The sequence below is a fragment of the Carettochelys insculpta genome, chromosome 3 (genome assembly GCF_033958435.1).
Source record: "Carettochelys insculpta isolate YL-2023 chromosome 3, ASM3395843v1, whole genome shotgun sequence".
In the NCBI taxonomy this organism is placed as follows: domain Eukaryota; kingdom Metazoa; phylum Chordata; order Testudines; family Carettochelyidae; genus Carettochelys; species Carettochelys insculpta.
Window position 1 is genome coordinate 75,128,098 of NC_134139.1, and position 26,899 is coordinate 75,154,996.

Sequence of the window (26,899 nt, forward strand, 5' to 3'; positions counted from 1 at the left end):
GAGACAATCCTTGAACTCTAATGTCCAAAAAGTAATGCAAGACTAAGGGGACTGGGGCAGCCACAGGAGACACCCCCTGTTTGGTAGTCCAGGTGTGGAAGTGCTTCCACATGGCCAAATAGGTGGCCCTGGTAGAGGAATTTCTGGTCCCCAGCAGCACCTCCTGAACCCAGGCTGAGCACTGGAGTTCCGCGGCTGTCAACCACAGAGCATCCACATAGTGAGATGCAGGGATTGCAGGTATGGATGGTGGAGCTGCCAGAGGCCTGAGAAGTCAGGTTAGGGACTAGCGGTAGTGTCATTGGGCTGTCACAGGATGGGCTCAGGAGAGTGGACCACCAGTGTTGTCTGGGCCATGCAGAGGCGATGAAAATTAATGATGCTCTGAATTCCCGCACCGTGAGAAGTACCTGGTGCACCAACGGGAAGCGGGGAAATGTGTACAGCAGGTCGTCTGGCCAGGGAATGAGTAGCGCACCCTCTGGGGAATCCCTGCCCAGGCCCATGTGAGAGCAGAACCTTGCATGCTTCCTGTTCTGATGCATGGCAAACAGGTCCAGATGGGGAAACCCACTTGGGGAAAGCCTGCAAGGCCACATACCCCCTGAAGGGCTATACATGGGCCAAGAAAGACCTGCTCAGGTGACTGGCCAACACATTCTGGGAGCCCGGAAGTTAGGAAGCTATTGGGTGGATTTCTGCCCCGATTCAAAGTCTCACAGGTGGACAACTTCCTACCACAGTTGGTGAGAATGAGCACCATCCTGCCTGTTGATATAAGCAACTGCGGACATATTGTTGGATGAAATCAGAACTGACCTGGCTTGCGGATGGGGAAGGAAAGCAATGCAAGTGAGGCAGACCACCCTCAGCTCCCTGGCGTTGATGTGCAGGGAGAGATCAACTGGTGACCACATACCTTCTGTCCACAAGTCCCTGAGGTGGGCGCCCCATCCTGTATCCGATGCGTCGGTCACCAAGCGGAGGGTCGGTAGTGGCCTGGAGAATGGGACTCCTGCCCACACCTCCTGCTCCAGGGCCCACCAATCGAGGGAAAGGAGCACATCCTGGAGAACTGTCACAACTCCTGCCCCAAGCGTGAACTGACGGTATGTGTGCCTGTGTCAGCCACATTTGCAGTGGGTGCATATGGAGTCTTGCATGCTGAATCACATAGGTGCAAGCCACCATCAGACCCAGGAGGCTCATGCAAGTCTTTGCCATAGTCATAGGAAATGCCTGCATCCCTGGGGACCTGATCACCAGAAAGTGGGACCTGAGGAGGGAAGCCCTGGCTATCACAGAGTCCTGGGGAACCCCTACAAACTCTTACCTGAGTGTGAACTAGGGTTGACTTGGGCTCATTCAGAAGAAGACCCAGTCTTTAGAAAAGGTGCCTGGCCAAAGTGATATGAGCCTGTACCTCGGTGGCAGACCATCCCTGTAACAGCCAATTGTCCAGGTAGGGGAACACTTGTACCCCCCCCTCCCCCCCGCCCATTTTCTGGAGGGCAGTGGCTATGACTGCCATGCATTTTGTAAACACCTGAGGGGCTGTCGATAGGCCAAATGGGAGGGCCATAAATAGATAGTGGTTCCTGCCCTCCATGAACCGAAAAAACTGTTGGTGTCAGTGTGCAGTAGAGACGTGAAAGTAAACATGTTTTAAATGGATGGCAACATACCAGTCTCCTGGAGCCAGAGAGCGAATGATGGATGCCAGTGTCACTATTTTGAATTTCCTTTTGGCTATGAAAACATTTAGATTTTGGAGCTCGAGGATGGAACGTAACCTCCCTTTGCCTTGGGGACAAGGAAGTAACAGGAGTAACACCCCATACCAACAACCCTCACGGGGACCTGCTCCACTGTGCCTAGAGCGAGGAGCTGGCTCACCTCCTCCCATAAGAGGCATTCATGAGAGGGGTCCCTGAAGAAGGACAGGGAAGGGGATAACGTAACCCCTTGCCACTGTGTCCAGGACCCAGCGGTCCAAGACAATAGCCTGCTGGGTCCAGTGGAATGGGAATAAGCACTCCTGAAAAGACAGGGACAAGGCAAGTATGTTGTCCTCAAGCACACCCTCAAAATCCCTAGCAGGGCCCTGAGGATCTACCCAGCAGGCCCTGCCTGGAGTCCTGGGAAGAGCAGTGGCTCTAGAACTGTTTTATGGAGACCACATTCACTGTACCATGGAAGAGTTTCCTGAGTTTGGGCTTTACATGTGGTCATTGCACTGGTTTTTGCACATAGGAAATTGGTGAACCATTATCTAAGTATTACATCATTGACACATTTCACCAATAGACAGGAGATAGTAAAGAATTTACTACAGGTTGAACCTCTCTAATCCAGCACCTTCGGGACCTGAGCAATGCTGGATGAGAGAACAGAGGAAGTCCAGTGTTGTCTAGCAGCATTACCAACACCTTCCACTGCTTACTGGGCTCTTAGAAGACATTTAGGGGTAAACTACATCTAAATTACAGCACTGAACACTAAGAGCCAAGACTAATGGTTATAAACAAATGTTATGGGACCGTGGGAAACCTGGCCACACCCATGATAAGTGGTCATCCATTTGACTAAAATCATGTCAGATTACAGATGTTGCTGGATGAGAGTTCCAGATTAGAGAGGTGCGACCTGTATACAGAAAAAAAATAAATAGCATAGTTAAAATATAAGATGCTACATTTTTAATTGGAAATCTACCCAGACAATAGAAAAAGTGCGGTCAAAAACATAGTCACTTATTTGAGAACTAAATTTGGATCAGTACCTTTAAATTATAATCTGTCAAGGTGCTTTAAAAATGGGACATATTTCTAATACTGGGGTTAACCAACTATAATAGCACAAACAAAATAATAAAATTATAAAATAGCCCTGATTAGTTCCTCTGCATATGGAGAAGGCCTGTGTAGGCAACAGGAAGCTCTCTGAGTTTCTCTTTGTATAGTTTCCACCAGACTGCTTCATTGTAGGGAAGTCAGGATTTCAGTCCCAGCTTGCAGATTTTTGGATGTCTTTCTAGGTGTCCTGTACTACTCCTGGCTTCCAATGTCTCATCACCGAAACCTTTCAGAAGGGGTTTTGCTGCTCACCTTCTTCCTGTAACCCCTTCTAAACTCAACTCAGCAAGACATTGGGGCTCTGTGCAAAAATTAGTACAGAATCAGATGGTGTAAAAATCTCAAACATTAACTTTTGTTGTATTTTTTTTTGTACACAAAAGGAATGTAGCATATTAATTCCTCTCTAGTGCTGATGCTCTGGCTCTTCTTGTGTCTCTTGTATTTTTGGCTATGTTGAGTAGTCTATACAGATCTTGAGACAGGGAGACAAAGCAGGAAAGAGAACTGACTTCTCCATCTTGGCAGTGGGCAATGGTTGATGTATGCGTAGAGTCCTATGTGTGTTGTTTGAGAGGTGGATAATCTCTGGGCCACAGAGTAGGGGTTCCCAGATTTCATTGCAGTGGGATCCTTTCTGACAACAAAGATTAATACATGATGACAGGATGGGGGATGGAAGCTTACGGCTGCCCAAACCCCAGTTCCCTGGGTAGCATGCCAAATCTAAAGTTCAAAGACTTAGCCCCAAGCACAGCTGAAGCCGTTGGGCTTAGTCTTCAGCTCTGGGGAGCGGGGCTTGGCTTCAGCGTCAGCCTGGAGCCTCATCAAATCTTAACGCAAACCCTGGTGAACCTATTAAAATGGAGTCGTGACGCACTTTGGGATCCCAACCCACAGTTTGAGACTCGCTGCCGTAGAAGATAATGAAAAATCGGTATCTTAGTGAATACATACAGGTGTAGAATTTGAAAACTTCATACAAATAAACCTTTTCCTCTTTGTGGAGCAACAGTCTTGCACTGTAAGGCTTTGGAAACTCCTCTTTCTAGTTATGTTAGAATTCCCTCATACTTAATGTGTCCAAGAATAAAACTGCAACAGGTAGTCAGCCTGGCAACTTCCCTCCTGCCACCTCAATATAGTATTGTATAATTGGGTTCATTTCTCTGTTGTCTGTTGAATTATTCATGCTACGATTATTGAAGGCCAGATGGGACTATTTTTCTTCAATGTGGTATTTCTTATCTTTCTAGAAACTGAATCATTCAATAAAAACAAAACCTTAAAGGATACCTCATGTGAAGACATGTCGTGTCTATAAAGTACTGTTGAAACAGTCTGGCCCAACATTCTCTCTTGTGAGGGGATTTCTCACAACTAGATAATGGAACTGTGGAAAACTAATAGGAAAAACCAGAAAGTACTTTATCCACTCATAGAACAGTTACCACATGGAACTTGCCCCCAAGATTGAGAACAGGATTCTTAAAAAAGATTGGACATTTATATTTATATGGGTAACAAGACTATCAAGTTCTTATTTTAGGATTTAATAAGCCAAATTTAGATTTTTTTGAAACAGATATAAGCCCTTGTGCTGTAGGTCAGCAGTTCTCAAACTTGTGCATCAGCACCTCACAGTGGGCCACAACACTGTTTTAATGGGGTCACCAATGGGGATGTTAATGGTTTATCAGTAGGGGGCAGGAGAGGTTGCTCCAGACCTGAGGGCTGCCACATGTAGAGAGTACTCTGGAATGGTTTTGGGGGTGGGGTGGGGGCGGCTGCTGGGGAGGAGTGGCCCCCTGCCGCAGCCGGGCTGGAGCTTCCCCACCTAGTGGTACAGGGACCAGGGCTACTGCAGCCTGGCTGGAGCACCCCCTCCTGCAGCATGCCTGGGGCACTGGGAACTGGAGCTGCTCCAGCCATGCTAGAGTGCTGCCTACCCCAAGCACACTGCAGGCGGGGGTATTCCAGCCTGGCTGGAGCAGGCTCGCTCCTTGGCACACCACAGGCACCGTGCAGTAGTTTTTGTAGTCGGAAATGTACTGTGGTGCAATGAAATTTGTGAACCCCTGCTTTAGGGCATCAGTAAGGCTAATATTTTATTATGGATTTTTTTTTTTTTTTGAGTAAGAGTCACAGATAGATCACTGGCAATAAAGAAAAACTGATGGACACTTTTGACCTCTACCTGACTTCAGTTAAAATATCCATGACAAATGAGATATGCTGGGCAGCCATTGGGGAGTGGGGGGTGCTGGCAGAGCTCTCCAGGAGTCCCCATTACCTATGGGAGCTCTCAAGAGCAGGGTTCCCCTCTGTTTGTGTCTCAGAGCATTGGGTCCTTGCTGCCCAAGGTTTCTGAGAGCTGTGGGAGGTCTTCAGGGTGAAGTTACAGATTATGTGATTTCCAGGACCTCCCTTACAAAAATCACAGTTTTAGGCATAAGCCAAACGCTAATCAGAGTTAGGAAGAAACTTTGTTTGGCTAATTTGTTCCATAACCGTCCTCTGAAGCATCTGGTGCTGGCTGCTTTCTTAGGGCTAGTGTACGCTGCTGCTGTGTTACAGCTGCACTGGTGCAGATATGCTGCTGCAGCTCATCTGGTGAAAATGCACCGTGCTAATAGGGGAGCACTCTCCCATTGTTACTCTACCACAACGAGAGGCAGAAGCTATGTTGTTGGGAGAACACTACTTTAAGTCAATGTAATTTATGTTGCTCAGGAGAGTGGTTTTTCCTCGTACCCATGGCCAACATGACATACATTGACTTAAGCTGTAGTGTAGACAAGTCTAGAGACAGTATTGTATGAGAAGTGCTGCTAGACTGAGCCAGTATGGAAGTTCTGCCTTCCTGTGTGTTGCCTGAGGGTTATTTTGTGTTCCATGGTTCCAGGGTTCATTTTACATTAATGTTCCACTGAGCTGGAGGTGGACAGATAAGATTCTGTTTGGAGCCCTTCACAATAGTTCTTGTTTTAGTGCTGGAGGATCATAACTAAGAATGTAAGAATGTCCGTACTGGGTCAGACTAAAGGTCCATCTAGCCCAATACCGTGTCTTCTGACAGTGTCCAATTCCAGATATCCCAGAGGGGTTGAACAGATGAGGAAATCATTGAGCCTCTGACAAACAGAGGCAAGGGACATCGTTCCTACCCATTGTAGCTGATAATGATATACCTCACCTCCATGAATTTATCTAGTTCTTTTTTGAACCCTGATAAAGTTCTCATCTTCACAACATGCTCTGCAAGGTGTTTGAGGCTGACTGTGCTGTGTGAAGAAAAACTTCCTTTCTGTCTTATTCTATATCCCTATTTTAATGATTCATAACATTCCGTTTGCTTTTTTGACTGCTGCTGCACGTGGGGTGGATAAGAACATAACATAAGAATGGTCGTTATTGGGTCAGACCAAAGATCCATCTAGCCCAGCATCCCATCTGCTGACAGTGGCCAGTGCCAGGTGCCCCAGAGGGGGTGGATCGAAGACAATGATCAAGCAACTTGCCTCCTGCCATCCATCTCCAGCCTCTGACAAACAGAGGCCAGGGATGCCATTCCTACTTCCTGGCTAATAGCCTTTTATGGACTTAACCTCCATGAATTTATCTAGCTCTTCTTTGAACTCTCTTACCGTCCTAGCCTTCACAGCCTCGTCTGGCAAGGAGTTCCATAGTTTGACTGTGTGCTTTGTGAAAAAGAACGTTCTTTTATTGGTTTTAAGCCTGCTACGCATTAATTTCATTTGGTGTCCTCTAGTTCTTATATTATGGGAACAAGTAAATAACTTTTCTTTATTCATCCTCTCCACAACCCTCATGATCTTATATACCTCTATCATGTCCCCAATCAGTCTCCTCTTTTCTAAACTGAAAAGTCCCAGTCTCTTTAACCTCTCCTCATATGGGACCCATTCCAAAACCCTAATCATTTTAGTTGCCCTTTTCTGAACCTTTTCTAATTCCAAAATATCTTTTTTGAGGTGAGGAGACCACATCTGTACGCAGTATGCAAGGTGTGGGTGTACCATAGCATTATAAAGGGACAGTAAAATATTCTTTGTCTTATTTTCTATCCTTTTTTAATAATTCCTAACATCCTATTTGCTTTTTTGACTGATGTTTTCAGAGAACTAACCACAGTGACCCCAAAGCTACTTCTCCACAATGAGATAAATTTGAATTTTTTAAAATAGATTTTGTAACACTGGGTTTTATAAATTTGAATTTGAGTATTCTCACCTCCCCACATATTCCGGACAAAGTTGACTTATTGCTGCCACAGTCAATCAACAGACATCAACTGTTGCAGCAGTGCATTGTGGGAACCTGTCCCACAGTTTGCTCATCCCCATAGTATTCTGGGTATTTTTGCTGTTGCAGCCTGAGAAAAAAATGCCCTGCAAGTGGTTGTGGGTATGTGATGCCATCTTCCTGCATTGCATTGCCCTAATTCCCCTCTTGTGGAAAGCAAATGGCCATTTTGTCTTGGGAAGTATGCTGCCTGCCTGGGGCCCGTATCCGAGATGTTACGGAGGCGTTGTCGAGAATTATCAGGCCCTCTGACTACTATCCCATGCTTCTCATCCATGTGGGCACTAATGATACTGTGAGGTATGATAATGAGCAGGTCAAGGGTGACTTCAGGGCTCTGGGGGCACGGGTGAAGGAGTTTGGGGCGCAGGTAGTATTCTCCTCAATCCTGCCTGGCAGTGGTAGGGGCCCAGGCAGAGACAGGTGCATCCTAGAGGTGAATGCCTGGCTTTGAAGATGGTGTCGCCAGGAAGGCTTTGGCTTCCTCGACCACGGGATGCTATTCCAGGAAGGACTGCTGGGCAGAGATGCTATTCACCTTTCAAGGAGGGGAAAGACCATATTTGGACACAGACTGGCTAACCTAGTGAGGAGGGCTTAAACTAGGTTCGACGGGGGCAGGGGAGCAAAGCCCACAGGTAGGTGGAGAGCATGGAAACCTGGGTGATGGGTCAGAAATGGGAGGCAGCATGGGCAACAATGTCAGAGTAAAAAGAGGGTCAGGGCAAAACAGGGAGGCAAGATCAAATCAATATCTTAGATGCCTATATACAAATGCAAGAAGTATGGGTAATAATTAGGAAGAACTGGAAGTGCTAATAAATAAATATAACTATGACATTGTTGGCGTCACAGAAACTTGGTGGGATAATACACGATTGGAACGTTGGTATTGAAGGGTACAGCCTGCTTAGAAGGATAGACAAGGAAGAAAGTGGGGAGGTGTTGCCTTATATATTAAAAATGTACACACTTGGACTGAGGTGGAGATGGACGTAGGAGATGGACGTGTTGAGAGTCTCTGGGTTAGACTAAGAGGGGTAAAAAACAAGGGTGATGTCCTGCTAGGCGTCTAATACAGGCCGCCTAGCCAGATGGAAGAGGTGGATGAGGCTTTTTTTAAACAACTAACAAAGTCAAGCAGGGCCTCAGATTTGGTGGTGATGGGGGACTTCAACTATCCAGATGTATGTTGGAAAACTAATACAGCAGGGCACAGACTATCCAGTAAGTTCTTGGATTGTATTGGAGACAATTTTTTATTCCAAAAGGTTGAAAAAGCTACCGGGGGAAAGCTGTTTTAGATTTGATTTTAACAAATAGGGAGGAATTGGTAGAGAACTTGAAGGTGTAAGGCAGCTTGGGTGAAAGTGATCATGAAATCATAGAGTTCACAATCCTAAAGAAGGGTAGAACCGAAAACAGCAAAGTAGAGATAATGGATTTCAGGAAGGCAGATTTTGGTAAGCTCAGAGAGCTGGTAAGCAAGGTCCCATGGGAAGCAAAACTGAGGGGAAAAACAGCTGAGGAGAGTTAGCAAAGGGACATTATTAAGGGCCCAGAAGCAAGCTATCCCGCCGTGTAGGAAAGATAGAAAATATGGAAAAAGACCGCCTTGGCTTAACCAGGAGAATCTTGCATGATCTCAAAATAAAAAAGGAACTGTATAAAAAATGGAAACAAGGAAAAATTACAAAGGATGAATATAGGCAAACAACACAAGAACGCAGGAGCAAGATTAGAAAGGCTAAGGCACAAAATGAGCTCAAACTAGCTATAGGCATAAAGGGAAACAAGAATGCTTTTTATAAATGTATTAGAAACAAGAGGAAGACCAGGGACAGGGTAGGGCCATTGCTCAGTGAGGAGGGAGAAACAGTAACAGGGAACTTGGAAATGGCAGAGATGCTTAATGACTTCTTTGTTTCGGTCTTCACTGAGAAGTCTGATGAAGGAATGCCCAACATAGTGAATGCTGGTGGGAAGGGGTTAGGGTTAGAAGTTGAAATAAAAAAAGAACAAGTTAAAAATCACTTAGGAAAATTAGATGTCTGCAGTCACCAGGGCCTGATGAAATGCACCCTAGAATACTCAAGGAGCTGATAGAGGAGGTGTCTGAGCCATTAGCTATCATCTTTAGAAAATCTTGGGAGACAGGAGATATTCCGGAAGACTGGAAAAGGGCAAATATAGTGCCCATCTATAAAAAGGGGAATAAGAATAACCCAGGCAAGTACAGGCCAGTCAGCTTAACTTCAGTGCCAGGAAAGATAATGGAGCAGGTAATTAAAGAAATCATCTGCAAGCACTTGGAAGATGGTAAGGTAATAGGAAGCAGCCATCATGGGTTTGTAAAGAATAAATCTTGTCAAACTAATCTGATAGCTTTCTTTGATAGGATAACGAGCGTTGTGGATAGGGAAGAAGCGGTAGATGTGGTATACCTAGACTTTAGTAAAGCATTTGATATGGTCTCTCATGATATTCTTATCAAAAAACTAGGCAAATACAATTTAGATGAGGCTACTATAAGGTGGGTGCATAACTGGCTGGATAACCATACCGAGAGAGTAGTTCTTAATGGTTCTCAATCCTGCTGGAAAAGTATAACAAGTGGGGTTCCACAGGGGTCTATGTTAGGTCTGGTTCTGTTCAATGTCTTCATCAATGATTTAGATATTGGCATAGAAAGTATGCTTATTAAGTTGGGAGGGGTTGCAACTGCTTTGGAGGATAGGGTCATAATTCAAAATGATCTGGATAAATTGGAGAAATGGTCTGAGGTAAATAGGATGAAGTTTAATAAGGACAAATGCAAAGTGCTCCACTTGGGAAGGAACAATCAGTTTCACACATACAGAATGGGGAGAGACTGTCTAGGAATGACTACAGCAGAAAGGGATCTAGGGATTATAGTGGACCACAAGCTAAATATGAGTCAACAGTGTGATGCTGTTGCAAAAAAGCAAACATGATTCTAGGATGCATTAACAGGTGTGTTGTGAACAAGACAGGAGAAGTCATTCTTCCGCTCTACTCTGTGCTGGTTAGGCCTCAGCTGGTGTATTGTGTCCAGTTCTGGGCACGGCAGTTCAAAAAAGATGTGGAGAAACTAGAGAGGGTCCAGAGAAGAGCGACAAGAATGATTAAAGGTCTAGAGAATGTGACCTATGAAAAAAGGTTGAAAGAATTGGTCTTGTTTAGTTTGGAAAAGAGAAGATTGAGGGGAGACATGATAGCAGTTTTCAGGTATCTAAAAGGGAGTCATAAGGATGAAGGAGGGAACTTGTTCTTCTTGGTCTCTGAGGATAGAACAAGAGGCAACGGGCTTAAACTGCAGCAAGGGAGGTTTAGGTTGGACATTAGGAAAAAGTTCCTAACTGTCAGGGCAGTCAAACAGTGGAATAAATTGCCAAGGGAGGTTGTGGAATCTCCATCACTGGAGATATTTAAGAACAGGTTAGATAGATGTCTATCAGGGATGGTTTAGATACTGCTTGGTCCTGCCATTGGCGCAGGGAGCTGGACTCGATGGCCTCTCGAGGTCCCTTCCAGTTCTAGTGTTCTACAATTCTATGATTTTTCCAGCAGTAGGGCACCAATAAAGATCGCCAAATTAACTGAAATCTCTTGCTTCTATAAATGAATTGCTTTTTATAACTGAATTATCAAAGATTCTACAAAAAGCAACTGGTGTCTGTCTTCTCAACTGGCCCTTCAGCCATTCCCCCCCGACCCACCTTGATTAGAGAAACATGATCCCGAAAATAATACAGGAACAATGAAAAGCATGAAGAAAGAGTAGGATAGTAAATGTTTGGAAGAAGGAGATTTTGTGAGTTAGGGTTTTTGGCTTCCCAGTTCATTACACAGAGGTGCCCAACAGGGGGATGGGGCTCACCAAATTTACACACAATTTCTGTGCCCTGGGATCATGCAGAAGTCTGTGTCTTCTCAACTGGCCCTCCAGCCACTTTTCCTTGTGTTAAGTGGGCCAAAGTTTGAGGAAAGAGAAGAATAAGATAAGAAATATGTGAAATATCAAAGATTTTACAAAAAGGAACAAGGTGTCTCTGTACGTGTACTGGTGGTCCTACAGAATCCCAACCAAGAAATATTTAAGAGCAGGTTAAATAGACATCTGTCTGGGATGGTGCTTGGTTCTGCCATGAGGGCAGGGGACTGGACTTAATGATCTCTTGAGGTCCCTTCCAGTTGTAGTATTCTGTGATTCTATATAGTTTCAAGCAGTTTGCCTGGAACCGATATGAGACTTACTGATCTGTAATAGCCAGGATCACTTCTAGAGCCCTTTTTAAAAACTGGCATCCCATTAGCTATCTTCCATTCATTAAGTACAGAAGATGTTTTGAAGGATCTGTTACAAACCACCGTTAATAATTCTGCAATGTCACATTTGAGTTCCTTCAGAACTCTAATGTGACTGCCATCTGGTCCCAGTGACTTGTTACTGTTACGTTGATTAATTTATTCCAAAACCTCATTCTGGGACATGCAAGGTCTGAGAGATGCAAGATGCTCTATTCCTGCTTCCTTCTCTTCCTGGCTTGACTACACAGTCCCTGCAGCTCTGGTTAGCTTGAGGTCCCAGGGGCTGGTTCTGCCTTTGCACTGTTGTTATTAGTGTATGGCACTAAGTGTAGGAGTACTAGACTAACCCACAACCATTGTTGTCTGCTTGCTGATAACTGAAAATTAAATTCTAAATGTCACTGGATTGAAACTTCCTAGGGCATGTCAGTACTTACTGGAAAATCGATGCACTGGCAGTCAGTCTTCTGTGGTTCGATTTAGCATACCTAGTGGGGATGTGCTATATCGAACGATTGGGGTGCTGCCATCAACCATGAGAGTAAGAGAAGTTGATGAGTGTTTCTCCCATTGACCTCCCATTGTGGGAACAGCAGCAAAAATTGATTTAAGATGCACTGAATTCAGGTACGCAGTTCTCCTAGCTGGAGTTGCATATCTTAAATAGATGTGTTCTCCCTTGTGTAGGCCTGGCCCCACACTCTTACTCTGAGGGAAAAAGAATCTTGCTTGACCTACATCTGCTAGGTCCTTAATTAAATTTTGGTTGTTGTCAGAACATATGGTTAAGCATTTCTGATCAAAATACTTTCTTTTCTAAAACTCCTCTGATCCTGATGCTTCCTCTTTTTAGCATTTGACCACAACTTTTCCTGGGAATTGAGACTATCAGTTTGTGCCAATATGGAAAACTGCTGTTTTGCAGATTTAAAGTGAATAAGCGAAGAGCTAATTAGTTAAACAGATTACTTTTATGATGCACAGAGATCAAACTCATATAGCCATGTCGTTTTCTCCTCTGAGTGAAGAGAGAACTTATAAATACAGTATACTCTTTCATATCCGGCAGCCCTGGGACTGGGATGTTACCAGATATGCAAATATTCTGATTAATGGAAAGGCACAGTTGGGGGTCAGTGGCCCCCTAATAGCAAGCTTCAGTCCCTCTTCACTCCCCCTCCCATGCTCTATCTCTGGCTCCTGGTCAACTGTTGCCCCTACCTCAGTGGGGATAGCGTGGAGCTGCTAGAAGATGGCAACGAGGGGGCTTAGCACGCGGGGAGCCACTCTGGCTGGCGGGAACTGGGCAGGATAGCAGAGGAGCCACCTAGCTGCACACACAGGCAGCACAGAGGGATGCAGGGTAGATACAGAGTGGGATGGCCCTGAGGGGCATTGCTCCATAATTCACAAACCCCAGCGATGATGCTGCTTTTCTGTATTTCCGCCCGGTCTCTGCTGCCCAGAGTTTTAATTGAGAGTTATGCTGGTTATATGAGTGTGTCAGTCAGTCAAACACCAGATTAAAAAAAAGAGTTTACTGTAGTAAGAGACTCGAAAAGTGATTAAAGGTGATTCTTTTCTTTTAATAATGAGGATGACATTGAAAACTTAACCCTATGAAAACATGGGCAATGAAATACCAGACAGCAAGATTGTGAGTGCGTGTCTTTGGATGCTCAAAAACCTGCATTTGTATACCTTTTTATATATAGAAAAGATGAAATAAAAATAATGAGAGGAATATGTAAGAAATTAATTCAGCAGTTCTGTTTCAGTTATAGGAAGTAAGAAGTTAACAGATGTAGGCTGTGTCTACATGGGCATGAATCTTCAAAATAGCCATGCTAATGGGGCACTGAATTGAATATTCAGTACCTCATTAGCATTAGGAGGCTCCTGGCTACGGCGCTTCGAAAGCACCGCTTTCGAACGCCTGCAGCTTGGCGCAGCTACACAGGGGTCCTTTTCCTATTCAGCTGAAAGGAATAAGGGAATTTCGAAATGTGTGGGGTCCTTTCGAAAAGGACACTCGTGTAGCCGCATCCGGCCACTGGTGTTCGAAAGCGGCGCTTTTGAAGCGCCACAGACGGAAGCATCCTAATTCTAAGGAGGCGCTGAATATTCAATTCAGTGCCTCATTAGTAATCTTCGAAATAGCCATTAGCATGGCTATTTCAAAGATTCGTACCCATGTGGACACAGTAGTAGTGTTTTAATCCTGTCCTTTTCAGTTTATTCTGTGGGTACTTTGAAAAGTCACATGGTTTTTATTTGCTGTTGTTGAAGCGGTGTTGGTCCCAGGCTATTAGATACTTGAGAGAGAGAGAGAGAGAGAGAGAGAGAGAGAGAGTGGGTGAAGGAACTGAAGAAGAGCTGTGTGTAAGTTCAAAAATGTCTCTCTCTTACCAACAAAAGTTGGTACAGTAAAAATTATTACCTCACAGATCGTCTTTTTTTTTTTTTTTTTTTTTTTTTGTAAGAGGTGTGTCTTGAAGGTTTTCTGTGGGGCCCTTGAAAGCTTATGCTATGTGGTAGACTAATCTGACCCCTAGTCAGTAGTGCCTTTGAGGAGCAGACTGTCACGGCATACAGCCTGTGTATGAGAGATAGCTGCTGCTGCTGAATAGGACCGGCAGCCTCTCTCTTGCTCCTGGCCTCAAGGCACGTACCAGGAAAGTAGAAGTGGGCAAGAGTGGGGCTTGGTACAGCTGGAGCCAGGCACAGCACCACCACCGCTGTCGCAGGAGGAGCAAGGCTACGTCCCATGGATTCCATGGTGAGAGGCTGCTCCGGAGGTGAGCTCCTGGGGAGCTCCCGGCCCTCCTCAGGTAGAGTGTCCCTCTAAGGCCTCTCCCTCAGTCCTACCACCTGAAGCAAAACCTTTGCACACACCCAGACCTGCCTGAGACTCACCTCTCTCACGCCCAAGGCAAGCCTGGACCAGCTTCCAGCATGGAGACAACCTCACAGAGCTGCTTCGAGTCCTTCCAGGCTGGTTGCCTTGTGGATTCTGCTGGCACCAGGCTCTCGGCAGCCCTTGTCTGGCTGTCTCTGACAGCACTGAGTCAGCGGTGGGGGCAGCTCACCAGACGCCCCCATGTACTCCAGACAGCGTAAGTTTGGGATCATGTATGCTTGCTTAGGCCTTCCCTGCCCCTGCTACCGAGGGGTCAGGGCCTGGCTGCACCTTGGTGTGGTCACACACATGCCCCAACTCTGCAAAACCCTCTGCTGCAGCCCCCTGTGGACCTCAGAGTGCTCCTCTGCCCCTCCAGCAGATGCCCAGCTCTGGCCACCTGCGGGGTTTTTTGCACAAGTCAGCCTCAGCACCACGGGACTTTCTGTGAAATTCCCTAGGGGAGCCCATCCAAGCTGAGGAAGGGCCAGTGGCTGAGAGCTCAATGCTTGCACTGGATTAGCTCACCTGCCTCACCGAGCACTTTGCAGCCCAGGCCTAGACTAAGTTCCCTTGATCTAGCTACTGCAAAAAAAACAATTAAAAAGCAATCTCTGTGCTTGACAAACTGGCCGTCTAGGCCACTTTTCCTAAACTAAGTGAGAACAGGAGGTGTCTCCTGGGTTAACAAAAAGTTACAACAGTTGCTCAGGTGCATTTACATATATCAGACAATATTTTTTAAAATCTGCTCCTGAAGATAGGTTCATAAATCCATATTTAGTAATTCATTGAGGTAAAATATCATTAAAGCAGCTTTAAAGATGCTGATGGTACCATGTGCCTTCAACAATATCAAGTTCAGCAAAACTTTAACTTCTGACAAGGAAATACATTGCTGACATGTATGCCTACTGATCACAAAACTAGGTGATTATGTAAAGAATGTGGCCACTGAAATTCATTGCTGTTAAAACCAAAGTAATGTACACTGGATAATGTAATCCCAACCCTACATACAAAATGGTAGGGTCAAATTAACTATTAACTACTTGTGTTATTATGTAATTCAAAATACGTGTTTGCTTTACAAACCCCTAACTGATTTAGTGTCCCAGGGAAAGGCCAAATCTCATTTTATGTGGTTTGTCAGTAGTTAATATAATCTGAGTTTGCTTTTCTTAATAAAGTGAATGAGGCTATTGGCAGGGTGTTTTCGGTGAAGCAAGCCCTGGTCTCTGAAAATTCTTCCCCTCTTGGTTCAACACAGCCTTAGTTTGTTGAGCTACACAGCATACTACACAAACAACCTGTTTCTTCCAGCCGTTTGAAAAAAGGAGATGGCTTGGGAGCAATGGGATTAAGTGAGTTGAACTTTAGCTAGGAATTCTCTTCAGAAGAGGGATATTTTTGCATTGATAGCTAACTTACTGTAAAATTCTAGTGTTAGCTAACTCAACGACGCAAGGCTCCTAGTTGTCTTTACCTCGTTTTAGCTACTTGAAGGTAAACCATTATGATTAGTAGCTACATCAAGATAAAAACTGCTTGTGTCTTAGCTACGTCAACATGAATGCTAGTGTGATCATCTCAAGTTCACTATCTCAATGTTTGCTGCACTGGAGCATAGACGTCGCTTAATCCTGAGCAGGTGAGACGGAGATAACCTATTTATAGTCTCATTAACTAGCTTTATTTGCAGAACTCTTTGATGTACTCACATTCTTTCTCATGCTTGTGAATGAATAAGCCAACAAAACTATTTTTGAGGCATATCTGATCCCATCATGTGCCCGGGTTGGTTATTTATATTTGAATTCACATGTGGTCTGTTGCATATAGGTTGAATATTTTCCTTAAAAGTGCGAGGATACAATTTTAGGCTTATACTTTACTCACACTAACTTTAATAATCAGGTCTCATGAGGTAAAAACTCGGACCATCAGACCAACATCCATTAGCAACAGTTAATCTTCTCCCAGCAGTTCATATAACCTGGATCCAGAAGTACCGATGGTCAAAGAGAATCCCTGGCATGAGAGTAAGTAACACTCTGATTGGCATAAAAACAGGTCCCAATCATGGGCTAATTTTAAGTGCGGTGTTTCCTCCCTGAGCTGGGACACGTTGGATGAGATGTCGCACACTGACACTGCTGCATCAGGATGCAAGCTTCCCAGGTTGAAGAGGGTTCTACGGGCTCCTCCTAGCTCTGCACTGTGGCCCAACCATTCTGCTGGTTACACTGCTACGAGAGCCATCTCCAGAGTCCAGAGATTTCTCTGAGCTGTAACCATCTTTCTCCTCAGTGTCTTGATGCAGCTTAGACACACATTGTTAGCTTCTTTATCCTCTGGCATATGACTCAGCAATGAAAATCTGGTGCTGGTAAGCATGGAATCCATTGCATCCCCCACCTGGACCCATCATCTTGGCTGCACTGGACACCCTCAGACCCCTAGCGCCAGGGCTATCCACCCTCCCAACCCACCTCCTAACACTCTGTCCATGCTCTCCATCACCAGCACCATCAGGCTCCAAGGTAAAAGGAGGTTGAGAACCATTCCTACTGATCCCTGTGGTCTCTTCCCCCTCACCAGATGAGGTGCTCATTCCTCCCTTCTTCAAGAGGATCAAAGGCGGTATCAAGACTTATGGTAGTGAACGTGAGCCTACTGCTGGAGGAGGTTCAGCAGCAGCAACCTCAGCTCCAGGACCTCTGGGCCTCAGGGACCTTCTGTGATAGCTCTCCCTATCAATGACACCATACTCCAATCTGTATGGGCAGTGTGGCACCTCCCTGCCTCCTATGTCTCCAAACTGAAGTGGGAAGAGCAGAGATATTGTATTCTAGCTAAGGGGTGGACTTGCTTTGTCCCCCCACCTTCCAACTTAATTGATGTACATGCAGCAGAGGAATGGGCATACCAGCACACGCAAAAGTTGATCCCTCCGTCCTGGGTGGTACAGGAATTGAACTTACTGGGGAGAAAGGTTTATTCCTCAGCAGCACTGCCATTTAGGATTGCAAACAACCAAACTCTGCTAGCCAAATACAATTTCAGTAATTGTGCATGGCTAGCAGAGTTCCAAGACAGGCTGCCATCAGACCAATAACTGTAGTTGCACATGCTGTGGATGAGCTCCTGGTCACCAAAATGGGCCTCCCAAATGGTGGTTAACATAGCCAACATGTCCTTTTGCTCCGTTGTGACTGGAGTTCACATGCACTGGGACTTGTGGTGCCAGACATCTGGCTTTTCTCAGGAGGTCCAAACTATTATCAAGAACCTCCCCTTTGATGAAGACAATTTTTTATGTGAAGATGGAAAAGTCTCTTCACTTTTGGAAGACTGAAGGCTGTGTTACAATTCTTAGTGACCTATACCCAGGCTTCATGATGCATGCATCCACAACAATAGTTCCTTCCCCATCAGTATATTCCTTATCTGGCCTGCTACCAGCTGCAACAGAAAGCCCCATGCATGTGTCACTGATCCCAGCAACAACAACCCACAGTCTTCGCTATGGTCACCTATTCAACTCATCCACACCCAAAGTCCTAGTTTTGATGCTTTGAGTAAGAACCTTCCCTTCTGCCACCTCTGGCGCCCCATGTTATCTTTGGTGGCTATCTTTCTGCATTCACCCACAATTAGATAAGAGCACCACAGACCATTACGTACCTGAGCTCATCCATCACCATACTCTGGAGACAAGTATCGGAGAGGTAGCCGTGTTAGTCTGTAGCTTCAAGAAAAACAAGAAGTCTTGTGGCACCTTATAAACGAACAGGTATTTTGGAGCATAAGCTTTTATGGGCAAAGACAGACTTCACCAGATGAAGCGGGTCTTTGCCCACAAAAGCTTATGCTCCAAAATATCTGTTCGTCTATAAGGTGCCACAAGACTTCTTGTTGTTCTCTTACTGTGGAGAGTATTTTTTCCCCTGCATTAGTTCTGTTCCTTCTGGACACCTCCAAAAGATCTGTCCCATCAGTGCAGTCTCCAACAAGAAACAGATGCTCTTTTTATAAAGGGCAGCAAAGGGTACGCATTGCCTTCCTACACTGGTAGAGACTTCTACTCTCTTCACTTCCTCATCCCGAAGAAGGATGCAGAGCTCAGCCCATTCTCGACCTTTTGGTTGTTAAACAATGTTACCAGAAAATCTCAGTTCCACAGGGTGACTGACATCTGTGACTTCATCCCTGTCTCATGTGGCTCAGTTTGCTGCTCTCAATATAAGATGTCTTCTTTCACATTGAAATTCAACCAGCCCCCTGAAAATTTCTCAGCACCCAAAAGGACACCACCATGGTATTTTCTTTGAGCGTAATGATGGTTTTGTGAGTTTTCATTAAGGTCTTCGCTTTCATGGCAATACAAATGCCTTAGCTATTCTGTGTAGCCATACTTGGATGACTGGCTCTTTGTCATGCTATCCCAACAAGAATTCATCTCTAACATCCTCATCCTTGATCCTCCTGGTCTTGCGAGATATATGCACCAATGCGGAAAAGTTGGTGCTTGTACCTACGCAGTCTGTCTACTTTATTGGGGTGTGGCACAATTGCTTTGTAGCAAAGGTCTTTCTTCTGGTGTATCGCTTCAGAATGCTGATCACAGTAATTGCAGAACTACATCACATGGTTCATCAGTTTCTCTACCTCATTGGACGTAATGACAGCTGGTACCTCTGCAATTATGGAACAATGGCTTCTTTCCATGTACAGACTTCATACAGATCATTTAGAGGCCAGAGTTGTTGTTCCCAAGATGTTTTTGGCATTCTTCACCTGGTAGATGAACCTTGTGAAGATTGCAGGTTGAGGAGCCCACCTATATCACCACACAGCGTAGGGTGTCTGGATGCCACAAGAGGCTGAAATGCATATGCATGTGCTAGAACTGAGGGCAGTCCATCTTGCATGCCAGATGTTTCTTCTTTTCATTCGGTCGTGCCGCATTCAACTATTTCCAACAACATTGTAGTGGTGGTGCACATAAAAGCAAGCAAGGCGGTGCCAGTTCTCTCTACCTCTGTTCTAAGCCCATTCACCTTTGAAAATGGTGCCTCAGATACTATGTGACACTCCAAACCATGTACCTCCTGGGCACCCAAAATTTCCTAGCTCATGCCCTCAGCAGGGTTCTCTACCTCAACTGTGAGAGGGAATTTCACAATGCCATAATCCAATACTTCTCCTGCAAATGGTTCACCCCTGTGCTGGGATCTCTTTGACACTCATGGAAATTGCAGGTTGCCCTCCACAAGTGCTACACATGTTTTGCCAGGACTGAGCTATCATAATACATATTGCTCTGATCTGGCCCCTTCCAGCACGATTGTAAACAATAACTACTCTCTGAAAACAGGTATCCAGACAGTTATGCACCCACTTTATCACAGCCCCATCTAAGCTGTATTTGCCCAGTATATTGATAAGAAGATCATGCAAAACCATATCAAATGCCTTACTGAAGTCCAGGTATACCTACGTCCGCCACTTCTTCCTTATCCACAAAACTTGTTATCCTATCAAAGAAAGCTATTAGATTGGTCTGGCATGATTTGTTCTTTACAAATCCATGCTGACTGTTACTTATCACCTTATTTTCTTTCAGATGCTTACAGATGAATTCCTTAATTACTTGCTCCATTATCTTTCTTCAAGTTGTGGGGTCCTTAATTGCATTCCAATACCTGCTCTCCATTCCCTCTGCTGCAGGCTGGACTACTCAACAGCAAGAGGGTCCCTGGACCTTGGCCTGCATGGCCTGTTACAGTCTCAGATACAAGCATGAGGGAAAGCACAAGCAGGTCAATGCACACTGCTAAGAGAAACATTTGCCTCCTGTGCATGTTCATCCCACATTTGGAATACAAATGGGGGTGACACAACTGAAAGAACTTTTAGTTACAGGAGAATAATCTTCTTTTTGGTGATGGTAGTAGTGCATTCCTACTAGTGAATTCATGAACAGATAGCTGCAAATGAGATAGTGGATTTAGACCTTTGGCAGGGAGAAGGTTTATGAGGGGTGAAGAGGAGCTCTTCTGTGTGAAGAGTAAGGAATGGAGAGTTGCTGCTCTGGATACATTCTCTGAAATAAATAAAAGCATTGGAGAGGGGATTATTTAAGGATTTTGAGGCTGAAATGAGATCCATTTTCAAAAGCCCTAGCATCATGAGACACATAAAAGTTCGAAATAGCTAGTGTAGTGAAAAAAGCCAAAGAAATGTCAACAAAGAATTTGAATTCTCTGGCAGATTTTCATTCCAAATTCTGGGAGATGTGGAGGAACATCCTAAGGCTCCCTCCTGCCTTCAGAATTTGTTCCAAATTGTACTGTGTGCCAGCGGTAATGTGATCCTCTTTGTCTTTTCTTTCTCCCTTGTTTTGACATTTTCTTTTTCTTACATGACAATCACCTGACAGTCTTTCCTTATTATTACTAATGTAATTAAACCTACAGTAAACATGATTCCATTTGAGTCCCACAGAATGAGCTCTGTATTAACTTAGTAATCCATGTTATTTTCATGGGTCAAACAAAACAAAGGGTCAAAAGTTATGCTCAGTACCAAAGAAATTCTATGAAACAGGTCAAATTTAAAGACAAAAAACTAAATAGTAAGATTTTAGAACAGCAGCTAAAATTATGTGCAGTAGTAATAAGCCAAAACTTTAGTTAGGCAGCCTTTCTCAGGTGTACCTACTCCCAGTTCCCTGCTGCTTTAGCATATGGATGGAATTACAGTTGGAGACCTCAGAAAGGTGTTGCGGGGGGGTTGTTTGTTTTTTGGCAGAATTTTTATTATTATGGTAGCACCTGGAGGCTCCAACCAAGATTCTAAAAAGTCATTGTGTTAGGCAGTGTGGAAACACATGAGAGAAGTGGGTTGGTCCCATAAAAGCTCATTACCATATAAATCATGTTGTTAGTCTTTAAAGTGCTACGGGACTGCTTTTGTGTTTCATGCCTCCAAGAGTTTGCCCTCTGTAGAGAAATGAGACAGGAAGTTTTGTTCTCTTCATTTTGCAGATGGAAACTGAGGCACAGAAAACATTAAATGATTAAATTTTGTGCCCAGTATCACACAGGGAATCTTTTACAGAGCTGGAAATTGAACCTGCATCTCCTTAGCCGTGTCTACACGTGCAAGCTACTTCAAAGTAGCGGCACTAACTTCGAAATAGCACCCATCACGGCTACACGTGTTGGGCGCTATTTCGATGTTAACATCAACGTTAGGCGGCGAGACGTCGAAGCCGCTAACCCCATGAGGGGGTGGGAATAGCGCCCTACTTTGAAGTTGAACGTCGAAGTAGGGCACGTGTAGACGATCCGCGTCCCGCAACATCGAAATAGCGGGGTCCGCCATGGTGGCCATCAGCTGAGGGGTTGAGAGACGCTCTCTCTCTCTCCAGCCCCTGCGGGGCTCTATGGTCACCGTGTGCAGCAGCCCTTAGCCCAGGGCTTCTGGCTGCTGCTGCTGCAGCTGGGGATCCATGCTGCATGCACAGGGTCTGCAACCAGTTGTCGGCTCTGTGGATCTTGTGTTGTTTAGTGCAAGTGTGTCTGGGAGGGGCCCTTTAAGGGAGCGGCTTGCTGTTGAGTCCGTCCTGTGACCCTGTCTGCAGCTGTGCCTGGCACCCTTATTTCGATGTGTGCTACTTTGGCGCGTAGACGTTCCTTCACAGCGCCTATTTCGATGTGGTGCTGCGCAACGTCGATGTTGGTCGATGTTGCCAGCCCTGGAGGACGTGTAGATGTTATTCATCGAAATAGCCTATTTCGATGCCGCTACATCAAAATAAGCTACTTCGATGTAGGCTTCACGTGTAGACGTAGCTCTTGTGTCATAGTTCCAAGCTTTAACGAAAAAGCCCACTCTTTCAAGACAAATATTTCCCATCTCCCAAGAGTCATTCTGACTTTGACCAAGAGAGACTAGATTTAAGTTGACAGAGAAGACTCAGCAGCCCAGAAATCTGTAGATCCATATAGTAACACTTGATTTCATTAGTTTTGTGGGTTTTTTATTATTTTTATTTATATATGCTTTTGATACTGTTGTATGTTTGATGACTTTTGGTTCAGACCCCATGCTGGAGTGTAGTAACCCTAATCAAATGAAGATTTATTGTCTGAAGGTGCTGGAAAGAATGTGTACAGTAAGGACTGCTAACTCTCTTTCTGTCCGACAGTGGCCCTAAAGATTACAGGGTATAGCACTTTCTTATATAACAGTACATAACACATACTAATATTTATTTGTTAATATTCCTGCAAAGTGTATATGTTTGCTTTTGGCCTGTGCGCCTCTGTATTGAATGAGAAGTACTGCTGTTGAGTATATTATTGTACCTATAATTTTAATTAGTCTTAAAATATTTAAAACCTTTTAAACACCCTTCCCTGCTATATTGAATTTTGTGATATTCATATATGTGTATTTACACAATATATTTGCTTTATTATTACCAGATATTTTTGAATTTTAAATACTTCCTTCTGCTTTTCATTTTCTGCCTCTAAGAGGGTTTGAAGCTTCCACTCTGTGGGGTTTTTGGGTTTCTTTACCTGGTTTCTGTAATTTAAGTAAGGAGCTGCTTACAAACTAGTCCTTCTCACCAGTTCCTTGGGGTTGGTATTGTTGGAACAGAGTTATGTAATGCCCCATTTATGGTAGTGCTCCATTGCTTGCCTTTACAACATGAATGCATCTCTTCTGTGGTGCCTTTCGTATTGCTTCAGTACTCTCAGGCCTGCTGGTTGATTTTGTTTCCGTTTGTTTTTATTTTTAAGATTTTGATTGCTGCCAAGATTCTGGTTTGTTTCCTTTTATTATTAGAATTTGAATGAACAGCAGTGCAAGAAATCTGATGCTCATGCATGTATATATAGCCAAATGACATTCCTACAATGCTCACTGGACTGCCACGGCCACAATTTTTTCTGACAACTTCCACTTCACAGCGTTCAGTTCCTTTCTCTTCATCGTCATGACTGGGTTTGAGGTCTTGAAACAGGTGTTTGTGGCCTTCATAAAACAGATTCCTGTGTTTCTATGCAACTTTTGGAGCACGTTTTTCCTTTCACGGAATTCATTCAGGGATATAATCTGGCAGTTCTGCTATTCCCAAAACATGAATATTCTTAGCTTTTGTTTGGTATTCTAGATTCTCCAATCTGTGATCTAAGCAGGCCACTTCACCACATTCTTTTAACTGCAACCATCTCTGCTGACATTTATTTATGCTTCCTGGCATTTCCCTCTTACCTGTTATAATCCGCTCTCCACATTACCTACTTGACTATTCGAGTCACTCAGCTTTACAATGAGAGTTTCAAATATCCACTCCAGAGAAGTCCTGGGAAACTGTTGTAGAGTTTATTTTTGCATGTGAAAAATCCAGTGATGCACCAAGAAAGCTACCATATCCTGTAGGTGATAAGAGGAGACTCCAAATGAATCCAGGCTTTGGGTTGCTTCACACTCTGCTGCATCATAATTGGACAGACTTTGGAAGAGTCCTTGTTTCTCCTTTTCAAGCATGCATTGGATTTCCTCTTTCAAAAATCATTAAGGATTCTGCCATCAGGTCTTGAAAAAATTTTCTCCAAGAAAGCTTAGTTCATTAAAATTACCAGAAAAATCTCCATGGCATTGAGAACTTTCAGGCACGTCTTGCTTCTGCAGCAGCTGGGCTCCAGCCTCAACCCTGTCTGATACTTTTGTTTCCGTAACTTTCTTAAGTCCTTAAAATTACAGTAGCTATGAGCTCCAGTTTCCTAGGAGTTGTAAATTGCAGCAGCACTAAAACACTCTAAGAGTATTTAAAATAATTAAAGCTAAATACCAGGCAGGTCTAGATTAAGATTTTCAAGGGGTTCTCCAGTCTTTTGGCAAAATCCCAGTGAATTTAGTGAGAATGTTCCTGTTCATTTTTGAAGAAAATATTTGACTCCATTGGAGAGAGAGGAGAGGAAAGGCATTTGTAAAGTAGCTGTTTATTTGTATTTCAGTTTAATAATTCTGGTAGTTTTTAATTACATTAGCAAAATGGACTACTTGAGGTATGTTATATAATTAACACACTACTCGTTAATGCAAAACTGTTTTTTTTTTAAGGATAGATGCATCTGTTTAGTAGATTCTTCTGTATTCTTGGTGTCTGTTGAATTTAATAGCTATATTTGGGGTTAACTGATATAGTATATCAATACTCTGGGAATTGTAATTTTTTTTTCTGATTGCAGATGCATTTATTCCTGCAATAAGCCATATCTATTCCTGGTGCAAGTCCATTGACATTGGTGTAGTTATGTTAGGTGTGAATTTGGCTAGTTATTTGGGAATCACGTGGCAGCTAATTAAAAATTGTTATTTTGTACCAGCCAAATGCTTTTGGTAGAAAACAAAATGCTGTTTGAATCCCTTTTAAGAGAGAAAGTGGAAGTGTTAAAAATATTTTTCAAGTACAGTTGTATGGAATAATAGACTAATATGGATATTTTTATATACTTTCTCATTTGTATTATATGTTAAAAGCAGAAATTGACTTGAAGGCTGATAGCTATAGAATATTTGTTCTGGTTTTTAGGTTTTAACTGATTAGAAACCTGTGATTTTTAAGAACTCCATGGGTGGCATGGCTCTGTTATAGGTTGTATACGGATGAATTAGGACAGTCTCAAAGTCCAGTAAGAATGTGCCTTAGAGAATGTTTAGAGGGTAAGGCCCACAATTTCAAAAATCCTCTAATTTTTGAACTACCATTTTTAGAAACTTAGTGACATCTTTTCAGAAGTGATGTATAGCCCACAGTTGTCACTTTGTTTAAATCAATGTGATTTATCTGTGCTCAATACCTCTGAAAATCTGGCTCTCTGTTCCTAAAGTCACACCTGAAATCACTTCATGTGAAATTTTTGGATGTCAGCATGTGTGTATTTGGCTGTTATATTTTTGAAGACTTTTACCCAGAATAACAAGACAAATTAGGTCTAGTAAACCCTCATATTTAAGGTCTCTTGCACAAAACCTGCTTTAATGGTAGTGCTTTTAAAATAGAATTGATCCATTTATATTGTCATTGTGAGGCAATGGATATAACCGCACAGATATGGCAGCTGGTTTTAGAAAGTTAGCCTCTTGTAAAACTTTTATCTTGAAGAAAATTGTCTATATTGAGAGGAATGGGTTTTGAGGTGGCAACATAGTTATTTTAGCTAAGGATCTACATGAACACTTTGAAAATTCAATAATTAAAGTTAAGAACAATTTCTGTACTATACAGTACAATTTCACTTCTCACAGATGTTAATGGATTTTTTTCTGTAAACCGTCATTTTTTAATCTTTCTTTGCTGTAAAAGCATCTGAGTGTCACTATATCTAGTGTGTGCTTTGCGCTTTTTTTTTTAAAGCTGATAATACTAATATAACACTTAGGCAATTTCACATACATGGAACCTGCTGTGTCCGGCCTCTAATGCATCCACAAATATATATCAGTATATGTGGTTTGGAACTGAAAAGCTTATGAAGTATCTTTTATTAACTCTACAATTTTTTAAACCTTTCAAGAGATGACACGAATAAGGAGGAGGATGAAGAAGAAGAAGACGAAGCAGAGGAGGAGGAGGAAGAAGAGGAGGAGGAGGAGGAGGAGGAGGAGGAAGACAATGAAAACAATGAGGAAGAAGAGTTTGAATGCTATCCACCAGGCATGAAAGTCCAAGTGCGGTATGGACGAGGGAAAAATCAAAAAATGTATGAAGCTAGTATTAAAGATTCTGATGTCGAAGGTGGAGAAGTCCTTTACTTGGTTCACTACTGTGGATGGAATGTGAGGTAACTTAAGTTTTAGCTAGTGATTACTTCTGTAAAATACTTCTAAATTACACTTAAGTATTTAAAAAAAAACAGTGCATATTGAATTCCGTACTCTTAATTTTCAGTACTGGTATTCTGTGAGAGTCATTGTACTGTATTAATTACTTAGATTTTTAATATATAAATGCAGTACTTAGTGACTTACAGCTTAGGAAAAATCTTCTTACAGTGGCTTGTGCAAGGAAAACCTCACTCCTGTCTCAATTTTCTTCTAAACAGCAGAAAACAACAAAGGAAATGGCAGCTAGCCCAGTTCTTTAATAAATTTCTTCTTGCACTGTTCAGCCAGTTTCACTGGGTTCCATATTTGAGTAATCATACACTTAGCTAAATCTGCATATACACTTCTCAGAGTTCACCACAGGGTGCAAAAGCAGTTTGGTGGCATTTACCAGTAAAAACAGATTAGAGGCCTGTTTTTCATTTGGGAAAAGATGTATTTTTTGCTGGACTTCCACACCTGAGAAACCATATTTCACTTTCAACCTCAGGTTAGACCTACCAGATACTCTGTGCACCCAGGAATGTATGTAATTACACTTCCTTGTTTTCCAGTTGCTCCAAGTTTCTGAACA

The 26,899-nt window shown here is 43.5% G+C and overlaps 1 protein-coding gene across 3 annotated transcripts in view; it reads left to right on the plus strand.

Annotated features, from left to right (window-relative positions):
• ARID4B (AT-rich interaction domain 4B) overlaps positions 1–26,899 on the plus strand; it is a 184,952-nt gene that overhangs the window by 121,998 nt on the left and 36,055 nt on the right. For 2 of the 3 annotated variants that reach the window (XM_074990133.1, XM_074990132.1), the window contains exon 17: positions 26,016–26,282. The exons of the other annotated variant lie outside the window; for it this stretch is intronic. In XM_074990133.1, the coding sequence (XP_074846234.1) occupies positions 26,016–26,282 (267 nt within the window). The remainder of the gene's footprint in view (positions 1–26,015; positions 26,283–26,899) is intronic. 3 annotated transcript variants of the gene reach the window in all.